Genomic DNA, 19,084 nt, shown 5'->3' on the forward strand with positions numbered 1-19,084 from the left:
GTGCCAGTTTTGGAGACAAGTCCCCAAACATGGATCAGGAAAGTGTTTCTGCCACACTGGTCCTTCTTGGCACCAATGCAACCTGCTGCAGCCAACCAAACTGCCACAGAACAAGAGCAAACCCCAAAAGCTTGAATTTCCACGATCTCCACACTGTGGCCAAGTTAGTAACTTGAGCATCTTCTGCATAACAAGGCTGGGATCACCTCTAGACCTGTGGGTCTCTGATGATCCCCCTTGCCAGTCACTGTCACCTTGCCCAGGGATTGACAGGTCAACCAGGACCTTCCCAAGAAATTTGTCCCGGTGGATGGAGTCAGGAGCAGGGTCAAGCAGGAGGCTGTGCAGCCACAAGCTGTGCCAGGTGATCTCAGCTGGAATGTTTCACCGGGCAGTGCAGCTGAGGGCTTTGAGCCCTCTGCTCTCTCGCAGCAGGCTCCCGAGGAGCCTGGGAGCCCCAGGGTCTTCGTGCCATAAGGAACAGCTGAACTTTTCACCGCTCTGCAGGAAAAGTAAAGGAAAAGATGGCAAACCTCTCCCAGTACTGTGCCAGCCTTGCCTACCCTGGGCTCAGCAGGAGCGCCGGAGGGGGCCGATCCGCTGTGGGCAAGGCTGGATAATCCAGCCGCCTTTGGAGGCGGGCACTCTAAAAACACCGGGAGAAACACAGCCGTGATTCCACGCCGGGCGGGGAGGCAGCATCCCGAGGCAACATCCCGGAGCACAGCGGAGCTCTGCACAGCACCCATCCCTCGGGATCGGCCGCGGTAGAGGTAGGTTCGGCATGGGGAAAGGGGTGTGGGTGTTCCTGCAGCCACTGCTGGAATGGTCCCCATTCCCGAGGGATGCTGAGCAGCCCTTTCCTAACGGGAAAGTGAGTTGGTCAAGGGCCGTGGCAAAAAAATCTGGCTTCCCAAGCAGCATCTCTCTGCCCACCGTTCCCTCCAGCTGGCTCCTGGGACAGGCACCTTGCTGCTAGGGACGGGCAGCTTCTCTGTCCCTTCCGGGTTATTCCTGTTCCCTTGGATGATGAGGAGTTAAGTCCGTCGGGGCTCAGCGAGGAGCAGCTCGATGAGGCGCAGCCCGTGTTTGTGCTGTGATTCACCAGAGCCCGGAGCACAGCAACCTCGAACGGGAGCCAGGCTGCAGGATAAAGGACTGAACTAGGGAGGGAGGAGCATGGGGAAGACTGCAGGGACGGAGAACTGGCAGAAGAGAGGAGTGAGTGGCCCAGTGGTGTTTGCATGTCTTGCTGTCCCACACTGGGGACAACCTGAGGATTGCAGCAGACACCCTGGTGCATCATGACTCCAACCCAGCTTTGCTCTGGGATGTACCCCGAGGAGATGGAGGGCTCCTGTGGGAGATGCCTGAGTATGGCCTGTGTGGGGCTGCAGTATCCCAGGCATTGGGGATGCACACACAGCCATGCCTGGGACAAGAAGAGCACTGGCAGGGGGGCAGGAGATGGTTCTGTGGAGAAGGTTGGGTGTGGTGGAACTGTGGAGGTGATTTTTGCTCTGCTGTCTCTCTGGTGTCAATTTCCAGCCCTCCCAGGCAGGAGGATGACACTGTGGAATGGCTCCTACCCCTTCTACCCCGGTGCCAATGCCCGTTTCCCCTTTGACACCACCCGGGCTGTCATCATCACCATCTTCCTCTCCATGTTGGCCACTTTCATCATCATCCTGCCAGGAATCAGAGGCAGGGGGGTAAGTGGAGAAGCACGGGAAGTACAGACCTCTGATCTCTGAACTATATATCCAACATTCCTCCTCCTTCTCAGCCTTGAAAAGAGCTTTGGGGAGCAAACCTGCCCACAGTTCATGGGCAAGGCTCTGGGATTTCTAGCAAGCCAGAGGGGTGAGCACCAGCCCATCCCAGCATGGCCCCCATGCTACAGACACCACTCCACCACCCAAATTTCTGAGGCAGCTAGATTTGAGCTTGGCTTGATTTCTCTATGAGCAAGGCCAAGTGATTTCACAGGAGTAGAAAAGCAGGGTGAGGCTCAAAAATCTCACTCCACCTTCCCTGAAACCTCAATAAAAGAAAGAGGTGTGCACTGGGCATGTCCCAGCACTGCTCACTGGGCTCTGTGTGGCCTACAGACCCCACTGCAATCCACGTGCTTGTTGTGTGCTTGGCTTTACAGTAGGACTGGCTGAGGGTCTTCTGTCCCACAGGGGACACACTACAAATGCCCAATCACTATTTCCTCATCCAGCTGTGGCCAGCTGCCAACACATCCACAAGTGTGGAAATTCCAGCTCAAGACTATTTAAGGGAGTGCCTCCATGCTCCTTCCCAGAAAAGGGATGTCACAGCTTTCCCCAAAGGACTATTTTGACCTTCGTGGCTCTGTCTGGATCTCCCTGCTGCCTCCCCGCCATCACAACAGGGTTGTGGTGGGTGCCACCAGCCACATGTGCCCCACATGCCACCTGCCTACAAAGCACATGATGTGACTCCCCAGGGGAGGGATGGTCCTGTTCCTCACCATCTGGTGTTTCTAAATTACATGCTTGGTGCTGAGGTCCCCATGGCAAAATCTGACTGAGATCTGTCCCCTTGCTCTGCTCACCCCTGGCAGCGACTCTTCTGGCTCCTGCGGCTGGTGACGGGACTCTTCGTGGGAGCAGTGGTCCTCAGTGAGTACTGGGGTTCTGGGGGGGAAGATCAAGGATGCCCAAGGCATGGAGGAGAAAAGTGAGGGAGCATGAACAGAGCAGCCAAGCACCAAGTCTAGCCTGTAGGATGAGTTCATGGGGAAGACCCACACCCATCTTGTGTCTGGGACCTGGCTCCAGCACCTGGGAGAAGGTGCAAGTCTCCTCTCTGAAGGCTGGTGGTCATATCCAAGGCAGTCACCAAAATCTCACCACCAAGTTCCAGGCAGACAAATTGGAAGGTGCTTAGATGAGGACCAGTGCCCAGACAGTGCTGACACATGAGCCTGAAGGGTTAGGGACTGCACTGGGGCTGGGGAGAAACCAACCCAATATGAGTCAGGGTTGATACTGGGGAAGGACACACAGGACTTTTCCTCCTTGTGGCTCACAACCCAGTCCTTGCCCTTGGGATGAGGCAGGTGATGCCCAGGCCATGGTGACCAGGCAGGTGCTTCCAGTACTAGATGTCTTGCTGCCAGGCCATAACTAACCTCTGAAGTCTTCACAGCCACACAGTTCACCAGGGACTGGGAGACTGGCTGCGTGCAGGCAAACACCTCCTACAAGTCCTTCAGCCGTGCCGTGGTGAATGTGGACATTGGGCTGCACATCGGCCTGGAGGGGGTGAACATCACACTCAAGGGTGAGTGCACATCACAGCAGGAGGGGACTGGGGGCAAGTTTGGCAGCCATATACAGAGATACTGGGGCTGTGGGCCCTGCAGCCCCCACAACAGCAAGTCTTGGAGCTGCCTCCAAGGCTTCTTGGTCTTCATCACCTGGCAGGAAACCCAGTGAAGCAGATCAATGAGACCATCAACTACAATGAGTACTTTCCCTGGAGCTTCGATTCAAACTATGACCGCAGCTACAGTAAGGGGCTGGAGAAGGGGCTGCCCAGCCCCATCCTCTACGTGGCAGAGAAGTTCACCTCGCAGAGCCCCTGCGCCGTGCACAGGCAGTACCGCATCTCCGGCCACTACGCCTCGGCCACGCTCTGGTGAGTTAGAGACAGAGAAGTCAGCCCTGTCTCTGCTCTGGAAAGAACCAGGCAGAGCAAAGGGAATCTGATGGAGCCACCCTCTTCCTTGTAAGGCCATGCCAAATCCTTGGCTTTCAGCAGGATCAGGGATGCTCATGCTTCCTGGCCTGCCATAGAATCATAGAACAATAGAATCATAGAATCACAGAAATGTTGGGCTGGAAGGGATCCTAAAGCTCATTTCATTCCACCTCCTGCCATGGACAGGGACACCTTCCACTAGACCAGGTTGCTCCAAGCCTCATCCAACCTGGCCTTCAACACTTCCAGGGACAAGGAAGTCACAGCTTCTCTGGACAATCTCTGCCAGGGCTTCACCACCCTCACATCCAACAATTGCCTCCCAATATCTCATCTAACCCTGCCCTCTGACAGTGGGAAGCCATTCCTACTTGTCCTGTCCCTCCATCCCTTGTCCAAATTCCCTCTCCAGCTCTCTTGGAGCCCCTTTAGACACTGGAAGGGATTCTAAGGTCTCCCTAGAGCCTTGTCTTCTCCAGCTGAATACCCCCATCTCTCCCATCCCGGTTCCAGAGCAGAGGGGCAGCTTTTACCCATCTGTCTGGAGTCCTTCTCTGTGTCCTCTGTCCTGATGTACAAAATTATGGCCAGAGAAAAATTATTCTTCATTTAAGGGAAAACAGATGCAGCTGTGAGGCTTATAGTTCAGGATCCTCTCCCAAGGACTAAGATAAGGAGCCCCAGTAAGACCAGCTGTGAAGGGCTTCCTCTTGCATGCCCAAGAGGGCACGAGACCCACCTGTGGGAAGCAGGAGGGACCATCATGAGGGTGCTCAGAGGCTGTCTTGTGGTGCAAAGCTGAGAGCCCTTGTGTGTTTTGTGATTGTGGAGTCTCGGAGCACCCCCATGTGTCTCAGAGGTGGTGGGAAAGAGTGAGCCTTGCAATTCTCCCTATGGGGAAGGGCTCCAGGTCTCTGTCTTTATTTTCAGGAAGAATAAATATCCCTGCCCAAACATTCCTGTTATTGAGGAGGAGTATTTCAAGGAAGGAATGCTGATGAAAATTTGTTTTTCATTATTATTCTTGGAATAAGAAAAACTGAGCTGTTAGGCTCAGCTCCCCAGTGGGTTAAACCCAAACCTCACACACAGGGCAGAGGTGGCAGCTGGGTTCACTCCAGGTGCTGAATCAGCTGTGGGTATGGCTTAAGGTGCAGTTCTCCAAACAAAGATGTCCTTTGGTGCCACTGTCCCTCTGAACAGGTAAGAACTGCCTGGGGGTGGCCAGTTGTGGATGATCACAAGAATCAGAAAAAAAAGTTAATTTGGAGGGACGTCCAGAGATTTCTGCTCCAGTCCCACACCCAGAGCAGAGCTGATGTCAAAGCCATATCAAGGTGCTTGGGGCTTTGCGAAATTCAACACTGAATGTTCCCAGGTGTAGAGATCCCACTCCACCACTGCTGGACCTGTCCCACAGCTCCACCACTCATGTAGTTACAGAATTGCTTAGGTTGTAAGGGATGTCCTCTGATCAGCCTGTCCAGCCCACCTGCCGAAGCAAGGCCAGCTAGAGCAGGTTGCCCGGGGCTGTGTCCCTCCATTGGGAAGTGGAGACCCTGAGTGGATTCTCCAGACATTTATCCCAGGATGCTTCCTACTTGTTTTTATGGTCCTTTCACAGGTTGGCCTTCTGCACGTGGCTCATTTCCATCTTGCTATTCTCCATGTCCATCCTTCTCCATGGTGGTTACATGCTTTTGCTCACTGCCGCACTGATCCTCTTCTCACTGCTCTTCTTCTTCACTGCGAGGAACACCTGCAAGTGCCCCATCCAGTTTGGCCCAGTTTCCTTGAAAACAGACTATGGTGAATCCTTCTGGCTGACATTAGTGACAGGTGAGTGCTCAGCTTGCTCCAGGGGCTTTTCTTCTCCATCCCTGCAGACATGATGTTCAGTGATGTCTCAACAGGACTTCACCCCTTCTGTCTGCATGGCTGGTCACAGAAAATTACTTTTTTCTTTTTTTTAAGGGCATAAAAGATTTTTTTCCCCCCAAGGTTGGGGGGAAAAAGAGATGAGCAGTCAAGAGATATGAATGGCTGAAGTTATCTGCTGGAGGTGTGCACAGAGGAGAGCGTGACAGTCAGGAATTGCAGAGTCAGGGAAAGACCTGGCCTGGAAGGACCCTCAGGGGTCCCTCTCCCAGAATAGGGATAACCTCAAAGCCACATCAGCCTTATTCAGTCTGGTGGTGGATGTCCCCACAGACAGAGATTCCCTCTGCTTTCAGAACCTGCCCCACAGCAGTCCCACTCATGGGGAACAATTATTTCCTTTCATCAAATCAGAATTTCCCATGTTACAACACCTCCAAGGACAGCTGGCAACTAAGTTCCCCTGGACACTCCTCTTTTTCAGGCTAAACAAGCCCAGCTCCTCCAGGCTTTCCCCAGCTCCAGCCCTAACTCTCTGCCCCAATTCATTGACCCCCCCTTTTTTTACTGGAGAGCCCAAACCGATGTCAGAATCCAGATGTGGAAAGGGAAATAACACCTCTAGACCTACCAGGTGATGCCACATGTCACCATCCTCCATCTGGAGCTGGATGGAGCTGGGACACACTGGGAGGAAGTGTTAATGTGTCCCTGTGCTGTGCATGGCAGGGCTGCTGTGCCTGCTGCTGGGTTTGGGCATCATCATCCTGAACTCCATGGAGCCGGAGAAGCTGAAGCTCATCTTCAACCTCGACAAGAAAAAGGGAGCAGACGAGGTGTGGGACAAGCCCTGCCTGCTGGCCGAGCCCAGCTGCTCCCTGCAGGACGTGTGGATGGTCCCACCAGCCGAGCTCTCCGAGGTGACAGCCACCCAGCTGTGAACCACGGGGGAGGCAGGGCAAGGCCTGAGGACACTGCTCCTGAATTTGCCAAATCCAGCAGGAGCCCACGTGGGAAGAGACACGACAAGTGCCGTGTGATGAGAACGTCCAAATCTGGAAAGATATCTCAAATAGAAGAGTTTGTCCTTTTCTTTTTCTTTTTCTTTTTTTTTTTTCTCTGTTGTTTTACTCAGCAGCAGCTGGAAGAAATTTAGTCATGAGGAGAATCCATGCCCCAACCTTGGCTGTCCAGTTCCAGGCACTGGGCTACTGCTCTTCCCCGTAGTCCATCCAAACAAAGCCTGAGTCCTCCCCAGGGTACAGAGATCAAAACAGAACAAACTGGGGAGAAACCAAGTAACTGCAGACTCACTGATACGAACCAAAGGAGAAGTAGAGCCCCTGCAACAGCACCCCCACCCTGAAGGCCCCCAAGAAACTCCATCTGCCCAGGGATGCTCTTCCCGTCAGCGGTCAGGAAGTACAGGTGGAGCTGTGCTCACCAGGGTGCCTTGTATCCAGCATCTCCTCTTGGGGTGAAGGTCAGGATGGCAAGGAGGACCATGATTTAGCAGGATGCTGGAGGTCCCAGATCAGGTGGGAGGGAGGGAGAGGAGAAGGTGGGAACAGAGGTGCTACAGTGCCTTGGAGATCAGCCGTGACCAACCAGCGACAGGGGAGCAGCACCTCTGGTCTGGGAGGCTTGTGTTCCTGCTGCTCAGCTGTGGAAACACTCACGTCATGGGGCATGAGACACTGGAATTCTGCACACCCAAGGTGGATGCAGCCACCCAGTCCTGGCTGCTGGCACCTTGCCCACACAGTGAGGGAGGGAACACACGGTAGGTTTGCACCCCTTTTCCCCTGTGCGGATTTTACAACTTCTTTTTTTTCTCTTTTGTGCTCACTTATTTTCCCTGTATCTCAATAAAATAAGTTGGACCTGGCCTTTCAATTGTCTGTTGATAGAGGTGGCCCTCTGAAGGCTGAAGGCAGCCACAGGGAGGGGAGAAGGAAAAGGCAGAGCCCTTTAGTGGTCCTGTATGGGACATCAGACTACAGACAGTTGGTTCAGGGCAATAAAGTCCAATCAATATGCCCTAAATAGGGTATCAGGACATCCCCAGGCAAACAAGCAGGGGGGATATGGAGGGACTTTAGCTCCTGGAGTGCCCCCAGGCATGTGGAAGATTTGATGGGAGTGATCTCTAGCCCAGCAGAGGAGTTTGCAGAGGTATCATCATGGGACAGGACCTCTGGGGAGGAGGTGCTCAACCATGACACATCCCACTCCGGATGGAAGAGCCTTCAATGAGAACCAAGAGAACTCAAAACTGTTTGGAGTTGAACTCCTTAGGCTTGGGAGACCTCAGGCAGGATGTTCACAATGGTTTCTACCAGGAGATGCTTCAGCCTACGGATGGACTAGATCCAAGGCACAACAAACCCCTTTAATTTATTCAATAGAAATTCAGCCCTCATAGATCTCTCCTCTCATACCCTTGTATGTCTGATACAACAGCACAAACTCTTCCTTCTGGTGAGGATGCTCTTGAGCAGGAATCATGTCCAAAAGCAGGAGATTAAGGTTGGAGAGAGCCAGATGCAGTGGTAGAAAGGATGGGAAACCCCTCAGCCTCCTGTGCTTACAGTCACGGGATCTATCCCACACCAGCCCCAGCAATTTGTGGTTGGCTGTAGCATCTTCCCATCGATGCCTTCATGCTTGACATGTTTGGATGCAAGAAATTCTCAAGAAAGAATCCTCCTTTGTCTAAGGGAGTGTTGTTGGTTTAATCTTTTGGCTTTTGTCCCACCACTCAGCTAGTTAAAATCCTTTTGAGGTTCTCCTACACCTTCACAACATGCTGCTCCTCAGGACAAAGGTTTCTCAGTGGCTTACCTTGAAATGTGCCAGCCAGACTTGTCCTTTCTTTGGGGTATCCTCTCCGTGGGAAGGCTGCTGCTGCTGCTGGGGGCTCTCCAGAAGTCACCTTCAGATGTGCCCCACCACCACGTTTTAAGAAACCAGCCCCCAAATGCCCACAGTGTTTCAAATGAGAGGGTTTTAATAAAGTTTTATTGAAAATAATTCTCGTACATAACAAATCACATTAGTGCAACACAAATATCGTGTGACAGAAATAAGTAACTTAACAGCAAGGGTCTTAACAACCCTCACAGCATCTCCGGGGCCTCCTCTGGCCTGGTTCCAGCAGCTCCATGTTCTTCTGATGTTAGGTTCCAGAGCTGGAGGCAGCTCTGCCAGTGGGGTCTCACCTGAGCGAGGCAGAGGGGCAGAATCTCCCCCTGTCCTGCTGCCCAGACAGCCCAGGTGTGCTCCAGCTGGATAGGGGTAACTTCATTCTTCCCTCTCCCTCCTTTCCTTAGGCATCTTTTTGGCCCACACCTGACTACAAGTCTTGCCTAATAAAGCCCAAGTCTGAAAGTGAAAATAATCCCACCATCACATTTTCCCCAGCAAACTCCATTGTACATTTACTCAGTCATTATTACTGGACCAGTTTTTTTATTCCAGCTCCTGCAACATCCAGCCCGTGGAGCCTGGATCTGGGCCTGGTTTTCCTGGCTTCACCCAAAGTTCTACACTAAATGTCAGTGCTTGGGGAAGAAAGGAGCAAGTTTAATCCCTGGAGTCGTGGGTGTTGTGGGTGCTCCCCATGAGGAATGTCACCTGTCAGCTCAGATTTTCAGTTTCAGTGGAAACCAGCCGTTGCAGATTTCTGCTCCACACTGTGCCAGGGCATGGAGCAGGAAGGGATTTTCTCCCGGCACAGAGACTCCCAGGTGAGTGCAGCTCAAACCTCTAGAGCTGTGAGCTGCTCTGATTACAGCTTGCCAGCAAAGCCTGCCCTTTTCCAGAGGGCACTGTCAGGGAGATAGTCTGTGCAGGTACTTCCCAGCACGGACCTGTCTGAATGTGGACTTCAAAGGCAATTGAACAGGGTAATGCACCTGTGGGGACATCCAGAAGGGTTTGTGTTCTGCCCTTTCGGGCTCACCTTCAGGGAAGAAGTGGGGAAAACTTTCTTCTAGAGGCTGTTGGTTTCGGAGGGCTGAGGAGGAGCCAGTGCCTTGTTCGCAAAATAGGAGTTGACATACACTTCAGCCATTTCCTGGTGCTCCTCAGCTTTGTCCTCGCGGAGATCAAAGAAGGTTTTCAGCATGTCCAAGTTGAGGTGGTGCAGTGCCACAACGGTGATCCCAGCCACAAAACAGAGCAAGCCTGGAAACAAACATGCTCTCTGGGAGTGTCCCTGTACACACCAGCGCAGTTCCCAGCCCACAGCCCTTCTCTGAGGGTCCCCTGCCAGGGGACAATGCCTTTGCTTATGGAAGATGACCTTCCACTGTACGAGGTGGCTTCAGCTACGCTGAGTATCTCAAAACCTAGGCAAGTGATCCCCATCTCTTTGCATCTCAGGAACTAAAGTCCCTTCCCTGCCCTTGAGATGGGGATGGTACTCCCCCTTTTGCCACTCCTGTCCACACCTCTGGCCAGGATCTGCTTGGCCAAGGCACACGCTGGGGCTTCAGGGGACTGCACTTCCCAGCTGGGATGAAAACACTGGGACTCTTTCACACCCAGAGGGACAAGGTGGTGTGCCCTGGGGCACCGTGGTGTCCTTACCAATCACTAGGGTGAGCCAGAAGGATCCCCCATAGACTACATGCAGGGTTGCAGTCCCAATCTGGATCAGGCACATAGGGGAGTTCCTCACAGTGGAGAACGAGAGCAGCGAAAAGGTCATGAAGGCCCCTGTGACCAGAAGCATGTAGCCTCCATAAACAAGGGCAGGCATGGAGAAGAGAATGTTGGAGATAATCCACGTGCAAAAGGCCACCCTGGAGACAAGGGGAGATCAACACATGAGTCGTGTGAGTGCCACAGACTAGAGTGCTCTATGTGAGGATTTCCATGTGGGAAGAGAATCTGGGCTCCAGGGTGTATTGTACAAGGTGGAGAAGCTCTGTGGGCAGGCAGGAGTGATCCCTCATCCCCAGGCTGAGCAAACAGATGTGCAGAGCTCATACTGCTACACCCAGAAGGCAGAAACATGTATTTTCTCTTTGCATTGCTCAGCCCACAGACAGTACCAGCCTGAAGGAGGCTGTGGCAGCCCATTTGGTGTATCTGGACCATCTCAGCTCCCTGCTCTTCCACATGTGGGGCCAGAGAGCCACACAGAGGACTGAGATAAACGCAGAAGCAGGCAAAAGTCATTGGCAGCAGCTCTGCATTTGGCTGAGGAGCTGGGTGACAGGGGAAGTCCTCAGTTATGGGCCAGGAGCTTTTGCTCCATAGCATCACCAGGCCACTTTCTTAGCTTCTGCATCCCTGCTGTCAAACACAGAGCAGGGAGAACAGCACTGCAATGGTCCTTGACCTCCACAAGCCATGGTGGAAGGGACCACATCCTGACAGCTGTGGGCCAGCTTTCCCTCATCCCAAGTGAGCAGTGAGCAGTTGGAAGAGTTCTTGTGTCTGTGGCCCTCTCTGAGCCACTAACTCCATCCATGGACCTCTGCCATAACTACTACAACACAGCAAGGACCTGCACCATGTCCCTCTCTCCTGTGCTGAACCCTGGTGGATTTGGCCAGCAGAGAGAACCAGGACCTCCTCTCTGCTCACTCTAAAGTGCCTACAGGGCAACCAGTTTGACTGCAGGCCTTGCAGGGGCCTCTCCATGCACACAGCATTCCTACTAACAGGATGCAATCCCATCCATCTCAGAGGTCTAGGGAAAAAGCTTCAGAGCCCTTCCTACATCCCTGCATCTCCTGTGCCTGCACCAGCAGAGGAAGGCTCACCAGAGCGTGGCTGAGGCGTAGTGGCCGGAGATGCGGTACTGCCTGTGCACGGCGCAGGGGCTCTGCGAGGTGAACTTCTCTGCCACGTAGAGGATGGGGCTGGGCAGCCCCTTCTCCAGCCCCTTACTGTAGCTGCGGTCATAGTTTGAACTGAAGCTCCAGGAAAAGTACTCGTTGTAGTTGATGGTCTCATTGATCTGCTTCACTGGGTTTCCTGAAGGAGGGAGAAGCCGAGGTCTGCTGTGTGCCAGCACCTGGGCACTGCCAGCCAGGAGCATGGGCACAGCAAGGTCCAGGGAGCCTCGCCACAGACCAAGGGCTCCCACAGGGCAGCTGGGGACTCCTGGTGCCATGGCCACTCCAGAGCTTCAAACGGGGATGTCAGACTCACCCTTCAGTGTGATGTTCACCCCCTCCAGGCCGATGTGCAGCCCGATGTCCGCATTCACCAGGGCACGGCTGAAGGACTTGTAGGAGGTGTTTGCCTGCACCCAGCCAGTCTCCCAGTCCCCTGTGAACTGGACAACTTCCAGGAAAAGTAAAGCTTGGGTTAAAGTGGGGCTGGTCTCAGGCTTTGTCATGCTCAAGGGGAGAATCACGGGTGAGCACCAATGGCAGTGTTCCCACCACGGCACTGGAAGGGAGTGTTAGGAGGGCAGGAGACCTGACTCAGCTACCAGGACGTGCCTCAACCAGCTCCCACACCCTGCTGAGCTCAGGTTCTCCCCTTGCTACACATCAATCCCCTGAATCTGGGAGCAGCAGAGCTCAGATCCCCAGGGATGAACGCCATGACCTGATCCCTCCCTGGACATCCTCTCCAGGGCTTCCCTTCCCCACCACAGCAAGCGCTACAGCACCCAGGGACAGGGCTCAGAGATCAGCCTGGTTATCAGCCACAGGAACAGGGGTGAGTCTCAGTCCACATATTAAGCTCCCTAAACTGCACTATTAGTGAACAGTGAAGGTCACTGTCAAATGGAGGTGACACAGAGGGGTGGGAAGTGCCATAACAGCTTGGACAGTCATTCCAGCTGGGGGAAAAAGAAAAATTTGCAGCATTTCTGGTATATGTTTTTTGGAACAAGGTATCCTTTTCTGAAGCACTTTTACTTTGTGATGGGCTTCATTTTCCAGCAAGGAAATGGGTTGAAAATGAAGCCAATGATTTGACCTCAGGCTGAACAAAAAAACATGCCTGAAAATAAGTTTGGCTGCTGAATCAACCTGTGAGAGCACTGATCCAGTGGCAGCTCCACAGGAATGTTTTCTGGCCGCAGGAGCAAGGGTACCCTGCTGCTGCCAGCAAACTCTGACTCTGGCTCCAGAACAATTCATTCCTCCCGTGTGCCCAAGCAGCACCTCTCTGCATCCTTGTCACGGAGCAGCACTAGACGGCTCTCCAGGGATAAGGCTGTGGAGCCAGCTCTGACCTCTACCCTCCCTCTGCCATTTTCAGCCTATCACCATGTTCCCAGGCATCTCCCAGCAGCTAGACATCTCCAGGGTGGCAACCACATGCCAGGCTGGTCCATGTGTCTGGCAGCTGGTCACAGCCTGGCTACCTGCTTCTCGTGCCTGGTTGAATCAAGGGCTGAGTCTTTTGGGTTGTACTTCATCATCCCTCTCTGAGCAGTCCTGTAATCTACCGTGTCCTTCACAGCAGCAGGATTTCTTTGACTTAGGGTCAGGGCTGGTTGCTCTCGCTACCTGGCATCTTCTATGCTCCCAGTACCTCTTTCCTTACCCATCCTATTGCCCTGTACAAGCTGGAGATCCCACTGCCTGGTTTCCAGCATCAGTTATTACAGAAGATTTCCTGGTTTTTACTAAATCAAATCCACTCCATCTCCTCCCACCTTGCCTCTGGGAAAGTCTTTACCCCACCACCACAGCTGTTACCCTGCTTGTGTTTTATTCCAACCTGCTCCCTCCACGTCACTGCAAGGCTCCTCACACACCTGGCCACAGCCCTGGGCAGCACAGGAAGGCTCACACAGCGGAGGAAAAGAATAGAAAATTGGTGAAGAGGATTGTAACACTCTCAGTCAACTTGCAACTGGAGTGTAGAAAAACCCATAGACCATACTAATCGCTGCCTAGCCTTGTGTGTTGGAGAAGTGGAATATCTGTGTTTAGACAGCTCATAGGCACCTATTGAATGGGCTTGAGATCCTACCCTGCTACGGGAAAGACCAAAGTACATCAGTAAACTACACATGCACAAATCCCTGGAATACTGAGAGTGAGAACAGCAGGTTTGGTGAGCCTCTAGCATGGACTGAGCCACGTCGTACCAGTGTCCCCTCCCTGCCTGTGTGCCACCACCCGGTGCTCTTAGAAGATCCTCCAGTAGAAGAGGTAACGAAAATAAATCTGCTGTTTGCACCTCACCCCTGGTTTTGTGCCTGTTCCTGTGTGTCCTGCTCCTGTCGGGTCACACACATGGTGGGAGGAACACAGGGCTGTGCAGCCCAGTGGAGCTGGGGCTGTTTAAGTCAGCAAAGCTCTCACAAGCACCTCCAAGTGCTCTCAGCCCCTGTGCCAGGGATGGGGAAGCCCTTTTAGAAAGCTGTGTGAGTGCTTTGCAGAGCAGGGGTAAGGTAGGCCCTACAACCAGTCTCAACCAAACCACAGCTGTGACCCCCAGCTCATATTTCTCAGACACAGACCCTGCCCTGGGGTTTAATCCTGCCCCCAAATCCCCCTTCGAGGACTGCACAGCACTTACCAACGATCACCACTCCCACGAAGAGGCTCAGGAGAACACGGAGAGTCCAGTACAACCTCTGCAGGGAGAGAGGTGGGACATCAGGCAGGGAGGAACAGCCCCAGCTCTCCTCCTGCCTCATCCCAAACCACCCGGGAGTGTCCCAACATCCAGAACACAGGGAGCAGCTGCTTATCCCGGGGTCACGCACCGCCCGTCCACGGATGCCCGGGATGATGAGCAGGAAGCTGCAGGCCAATGTGAGGAAGACCACAATCACTATAATGGTGCTGATGTCAAAGCCAGCAGCTTTCCTCTGCTGGGGGTAGAAGGGGTAGATGCCATCAAAGAGAGTCATCCTGCACCTCCGGGAGCCTGTGGGAGAGAGGTGTCACAGCAGGGATCCTGCACTGCCCTGCCCAGCTGCCCCCAGCCCGTGGTGGCCAACCCCAGCTCAATTAACCAGCTGCAGGAGGTCCTCAGAGCTCCCCAGAGGGACAAGGAAATGTGACGCTGCAAGGAAACAGGCGGGCAAAATAATTCCCAGCAGAGAATGCACCACCCAAAAGCCCTCAGTGGAGGAGAGGAGGTGCCTGGGGCAGGGCTCCACCAGCCCAAGGAACAAAAAGCCACCGTTCTGCTGCAGTGTGAGGAGCAGCCCAAGGGCAGGAACCTGCTGAGCAGCTCCTGCCCGGACAGAGCTGGGTCTTTCCTTCCAGCAGGTGCAGCCGGGGCTTTCCCCTTTGTGGTGAGCCCTTAGGGGAGGTCCCCGAGCCAGTGACTACCACAGAGGAGCTATCCTTCAAAATTACAAGGAACCACTGAGAACATAGATTTCAAAGTAGCAAAATTGTCCCCAGTCAGAGGCCACCAGTGCCAAGCAGAACAAAGCCCACTACTCCCATTCCCACCCATCTCCTCCAAGAAGCTTTGGCCCAGGAGCTGCTGATCTGGGGAACTGCACTTGGTCCAGGGGGGCCAGAAGCAACCCCTAGTCCCGGGATATGGGTCCAAGGAGCACACAGACACTGGGAGCACATCTCAAGGCTAAAGGAAAGCGGATTATATATGATGACAAGGTGTGTAATTCCTATAGATGACTTTGAACACCCTCCGACACTCAAGTTCCAGCAACTACACAGCTTCACTCTGTACCTGGGTTAAATCTTTTCTACCAAAACTGATTACATGCTTAGTCCTCTTATTTTGCTTATTTAATAACCTCTCTGCATGTAACTACCCTGGGAAGTCAGCTAAAGTCAGGGAATGCCAGAACTAATCTGACTCATGACCAAACACCATTTCATTCCGTCCCTGTACAGAGCAGTTGATTTTATTCTTATTTTTTTGCCAACAGTATTAATCATATTTTAAGGTAATATCCAACTCAGAGCAGCTCAGCCACAAAAAAGCAAGTCCCAAATCGCTAGAAGTGGGTGGGAATCACAGTAAGTATCATAAAACAGTTTGCCTGAGCAGTTGAATCACTTTTCAATGCATAAAGCAGCATTTGGTTTCAGAATCATTTTCTATCCAGTAACCCAGATAATTACAGCAAAGAGTTTAATGGAGACTGAGGTTTTACAACAGATCTGGACCTGACCTTATCTTGACTCTGCTCCAGACTAACAGAGCTGTCATATGCTCTTACAAATCTTCCTTAGAGTTATTTTGCTGTAATAGCTTTGGGTTATTTCTCTGGAAAGATTAGCCTGGAGAATGATAGCTTTCAATTGCCATGATTACCTGGCAAGCAGGAGCTGTAGCTGATTCCTGATGCTACTGAAGTCCAGCTGTGGGTCCCGAGCCCAGCAAACGTGCCCACAAAACAGCCAGAGCTGCTGCCAGAGAAGAAATAAATGAGCAGTTAAACCTTGGATGAGTTAAATCTTGATGACTTGAATTCCACTGTTTTCCCTGTATCTTTGCCCAAATTTGCTATGAGATGCAACAAAGGAAAGAAAGATTTTCAAGTCTGTATTTACCAAAACTCTTCACAGCTTAAAACAATTAAAACCCAGAATGTAACATGGAAAATGTTGCCTGGTTAAATCTATATTTATCTCTAAATCAACACCAAGGAGTGTTTGCATTTCCTCTTCACTTTGCAACTTCTGGGACTTGTTTTATAGAGATTTTTCCAGGGAAACAACTTTTTTGCTGTCCACGCAATCTTTCTCTCTTGATTACCCTGCATAGAAGACCAGTTCCTTGGCATTTTTTGCAGCTTCCAGTGGAAAAGTGGTGCCTGTAGCTCAGAGCAGGAGAAAGTAAACCTCTAGAGCCTTGGAAAGCATCCTCCGTGCTGAAGCCTGGCTGTGGCACTAGAGACTCCTGTTTTCCTCTGTCACAGTGTACGGAGAGAGGAAAGACAGGAGATATCTTTAAGGAAGAATCAGTAATTCAGCAGAAATGGACTTTTAAAATATTCTGGCCTTGCAGGGGAGAAAGACAAAGGAAGCAGGAAGTTTGCCCAAACCCCAGAAGTTTCTCCTTACGGAAACTCTATTTTCTTGCCCCAGTATGAATTGAGGTAAAAAAAATTTTTGGAAGTGCTCAGCCAAAAACTTCTGCCAGCAGAGCCAGCAGCAATTCGAGCTGGGGTTGCTCAGGGTTGCAGGTCGGCATTTTCCGTAGAAACAAGAGAAATCCTGTCCCCTGGAAACTGAGTGATAAGAGCTGCAATCCACGAGGGGGGAAGCGGGACGAGGGGGACGACTTCCTTGCACTCTCCTGCCCCTGTAAGAGGGTCAAACCGGGATAGGAGAAACCGAGGGTTAATTCCAGGAGGGAAGCATCCCTGTGAGTCCGGACCCCCGGAGTTGGGCGGGCAGTGCCGGGGGCCCCTCGCGGGGCCGCGGCGGGAGAGGGGCGGCCACCCTTTCCCCCCACCTACCTCCTGCTGCTGCTGCTGGTGCCGAGGGCGGCGGGCGCGGGCGGCTCCGTCCCGCACGGCGCTCTTATAGGCGGCGGCGGCGGGCGCGGGCCGTATGTAACCGGGGGCACGGCCCGCCCCGCAGCACTGCCCGCACGGCGCCCGCAGGTGAGCGCCGCGACACGCGTGTCACCGCCTGCGCGGGGACAGGGGCACTGGGGATGGGGGGCACGCGAGTCACCACCTGTGGGGGGACGGGGGGCGTGGGGGATCGGGGACACGCGTGTCACCGCCTGCGAGGGGATCGGTGACGCGCGTCACCCCCTATGGGGAACAGGAGTACCGGGTGTTAGGGACGCCCGTGTCACCGCCTGCGGAGGCGGGACAGGGGTCTTGGGGGATCAGGACACGCATGTCACCTCCTGCGTGAGGACGAGGGTCCTGAGGCATCGGGGACACCCGTGACCCCGCTGGCGAGGGGATTGGGACACGGGTGGCTCCGATTGGACAAGGGAAAAGGGATTGGTGGACACGGGAAAAGGGGTCCTGGGGGATGGGGGTCACTCGTGTCACCCCTGCGGGGGGGGGAGGTCGGGACATGTGTGTCGCCGCCTGCGTGGGGAAAGGGGTCCTGGGGAATTGGGCACGCGGGTGTCCCCTCTTGCTTGGGGTAACTGGGGGATGGGGGACGTGTGTTATCACTTGCATAGAGGTTGGGGATTCAGTGTCGCGCGTGTTCCCACTTGGGGTGAGGGGTCTGAGAGACCAGGACCACGCGTGTCCCTGCCTGCGTGGGTGGGGTGGGTCCTCGGCATCAGAGCCACGTGTGTTCCCACTTGCGTGGAAGTGGGGGGTCGGGACCGCGCGTGTCTCCCCTGCCCCCGCGCGGGGACCCGGTAGCCGATGCCACGCACGCTGCTGCCTGCGGGGGATTCTGTCTACGCGCGTTGTCACTCGTGGGGGAGACAGGGGCGAGTGCTACTCCCCTTTTCTCCTGCTGGGCGGAGATGTTGGGATGGGGCCGTATAGAAGAGGTCGGGCCACACACCCATGTCCCGAGGACGGGGGGCTCTGGGTGCTGTGTGAGGACGAGTGGGATGGGGCCATGCGTGTCCTCACCTGCAGGGTGCGATGGAGCCACGCAAGTCCCTGCGGCGAGGGAGCGGGGCACGGGACTCGGCGATTTGGGGCGGTGCGTGTCCCTGCGTGGGCACAGGACACCGCGGGGACAGGCAGGGACCCCTTATGTTCCACCGGGGGATGGAGTCCCTGCTGTACTCTGGTGGCACTGAGGCAGCTGGTCCCAGGGGTGTCCCCATGTGGGAAAGCTGGGGAAACCACTGGCTCCTGTGTGCAGGCTGGCATATTCTGGATGAGATCCAAAGCTGGGGAGATAGAGACTGTTCTGAAACCCAGTTGGCTGGTGTGGGAAGGTGGCAGCTCCCCAGTCTGTCCCACCAGCACTGGGGAGATACAGAAATTAGCTGTGACTAACAAGGACTGTAGGGATCAGGCTCCAGGATCCTGGAATGACTTGGATCTGCTCTCCTCTACCAGTATGACCACACTAAGTTCTGCAGCAGTGCTGCTGCTCTATTTTCTTTAGGTTTTAATTAAAATAATGAAAAAAAGTATAAATATCACTTTGGCTTGTAATAGAGCAGTGTAGGAAAAGCTGAAACCTGTGCATTGCTGCATCTCTTGGCAGCACAGCTCCTCTGAAATGGTGGTGGTCTTTGGATACACACCCACAGTGCTGGAACAGAGATAAAGAGCCATATTTAGTGGAAAACCATCTTGGAGTTAAATTCAGATTTGGAATTCCTGTGCATGGAAAGCCAGCGGTAGTAGCATTGTTTCGTTTGTAACTGTAAATCACTTTACTGATCAGGGCTGGGAATCCCTCTCTTCTGTCAGCTGTTGGTCAGAGTTTTAAAGGTTCAGGTCCCGCTGATGAAATCTGCTCTGGATCCAGGGGTTTTGTGGAAAAAGAGATGGCAAAGCATCATGAGAGAGGCTGGTCATGAGGGAGGGCTGTTGGGTTAGCTCAGAGGGGATCAAGAGGTCCTGTATGCAGTACTCGCACACTTTGGGATGCCTGACTGTGAG

The 19,084-nt window shown here is 53.6% G+C and overlaps 2 protein-coding genes across 2 annotated transcripts; one reads left to right on the forward strand and one right to left on the reverse strand.

Moving 5' to 3' along the window:
* Positions 1–1,565: 1,565 nt before the first annotated feature.
* LOC113953883 (dual oxidase maturation factor 1-like) lies at positions 1,566–6,554 on the forward strand. The gene is made up of 6 exons (XM_027657551.1): positions 1,566–1,712; positions 2,594–2,651; positions 3,181–3,315; positions 3,459–3,672; positions 5,360–5,574; positions 6,343–6,554. The coding sequence occupies exons 1-6, from the start codon at positions 1,566–1,568 to the stop codon at positions 6,552–6,554; spliced, it is 981 nt and encodes a 326-aa protein (XP_027513352.1).
* Positions 6,555–9,456: 2,902 nt separating this feature from the next.
* LOC113953991 (dual oxidase maturation factor 2-like) lies at positions 9,457–14,458 on the reverse strand. Its single transcript, XM_027657811.1, has 6 exons — positions 14,312–14,458; positions 14,122–14,179; positions 11,782–11,916; positions 11,391–11,604; positions 10,207–10,421; positions 9,457–9,801 (listed from the first exon to the last, which is right to left on the reverse strand). Exons 1-6 carry the CDS (start codon positions 14,456–14,458, stop codon positions 9,608–9,610), a joined length of 963 nt encoding a protein of 320 aa, XP_027513612.1. The 3' UTR covers positions 9,457–9,607.
* Positions 14,459–19,084: the final 4,626 nt, after the last annotated feature.

The sequence above is a fragment of the Corapipo altera genome, unplaced genomic scaffold (genome assembly GCF_003945725.1).
Source record: "Corapipo altera isolate COAL_440 unplaced genomic scaffold, ASM394572v1 308, whole genome shotgun sequence".
In the NCBI taxonomy this organism is placed as follows: domain Eukaryota; kingdom Metazoa; phylum Chordata; class Aves; order Passeriformes; family Pipridae; genus Corapipo; species Corapipo altera.

Excerpts from the sequence above, each read along its gene's own strand:
- LOC113953883 (XM_027657551.1), top strand. The coding sequence starts at position 1,566 with ATGACACTGTGGAATGGCTCCTACCCCTTCTACCCCGGTGCCAATGCC. Across the intron at positions 3,673-5,359 it reads TACGCCTCGGCCACGCTCTG|GTTGGCCTTCTGCACGTGGC; the intron begins GTGAGTTAGAGA and ends GTCCTTTCACAG. Across the intron at positions 5,575-6,342 it reads CTGGCTGACATTAGTGACAG|GGCTGCTGTGCCTGCTGCTG; the intron begins GTGAGTGCTCAG and ends TGTGCATGGCAG.
- LOC113953991 (XM_027657811.1), bottom strand. The coding sequence starts at position 14,458 with ATGACTCTCTTTGATGGCATCTACCCCTTCTACCCCCAGCAGAGGAAA. Across the intron at positions 11,917-14,121 it reads CGTGGGAGTGGTGATCGTTG|TTGTCCAGTTCACAGGGGAC; the intron begins GTAAGTGCTGTG and ends TTTTCCTGGAAG. Across the intron at positions 9,802-10,206 it reads CTGGCTCACCCTAGTGATTG|GCTTGCTCTGTTTTGTGGCT; the intron begins GTAAGGACACCA and ends GTTTGTTTCCAG.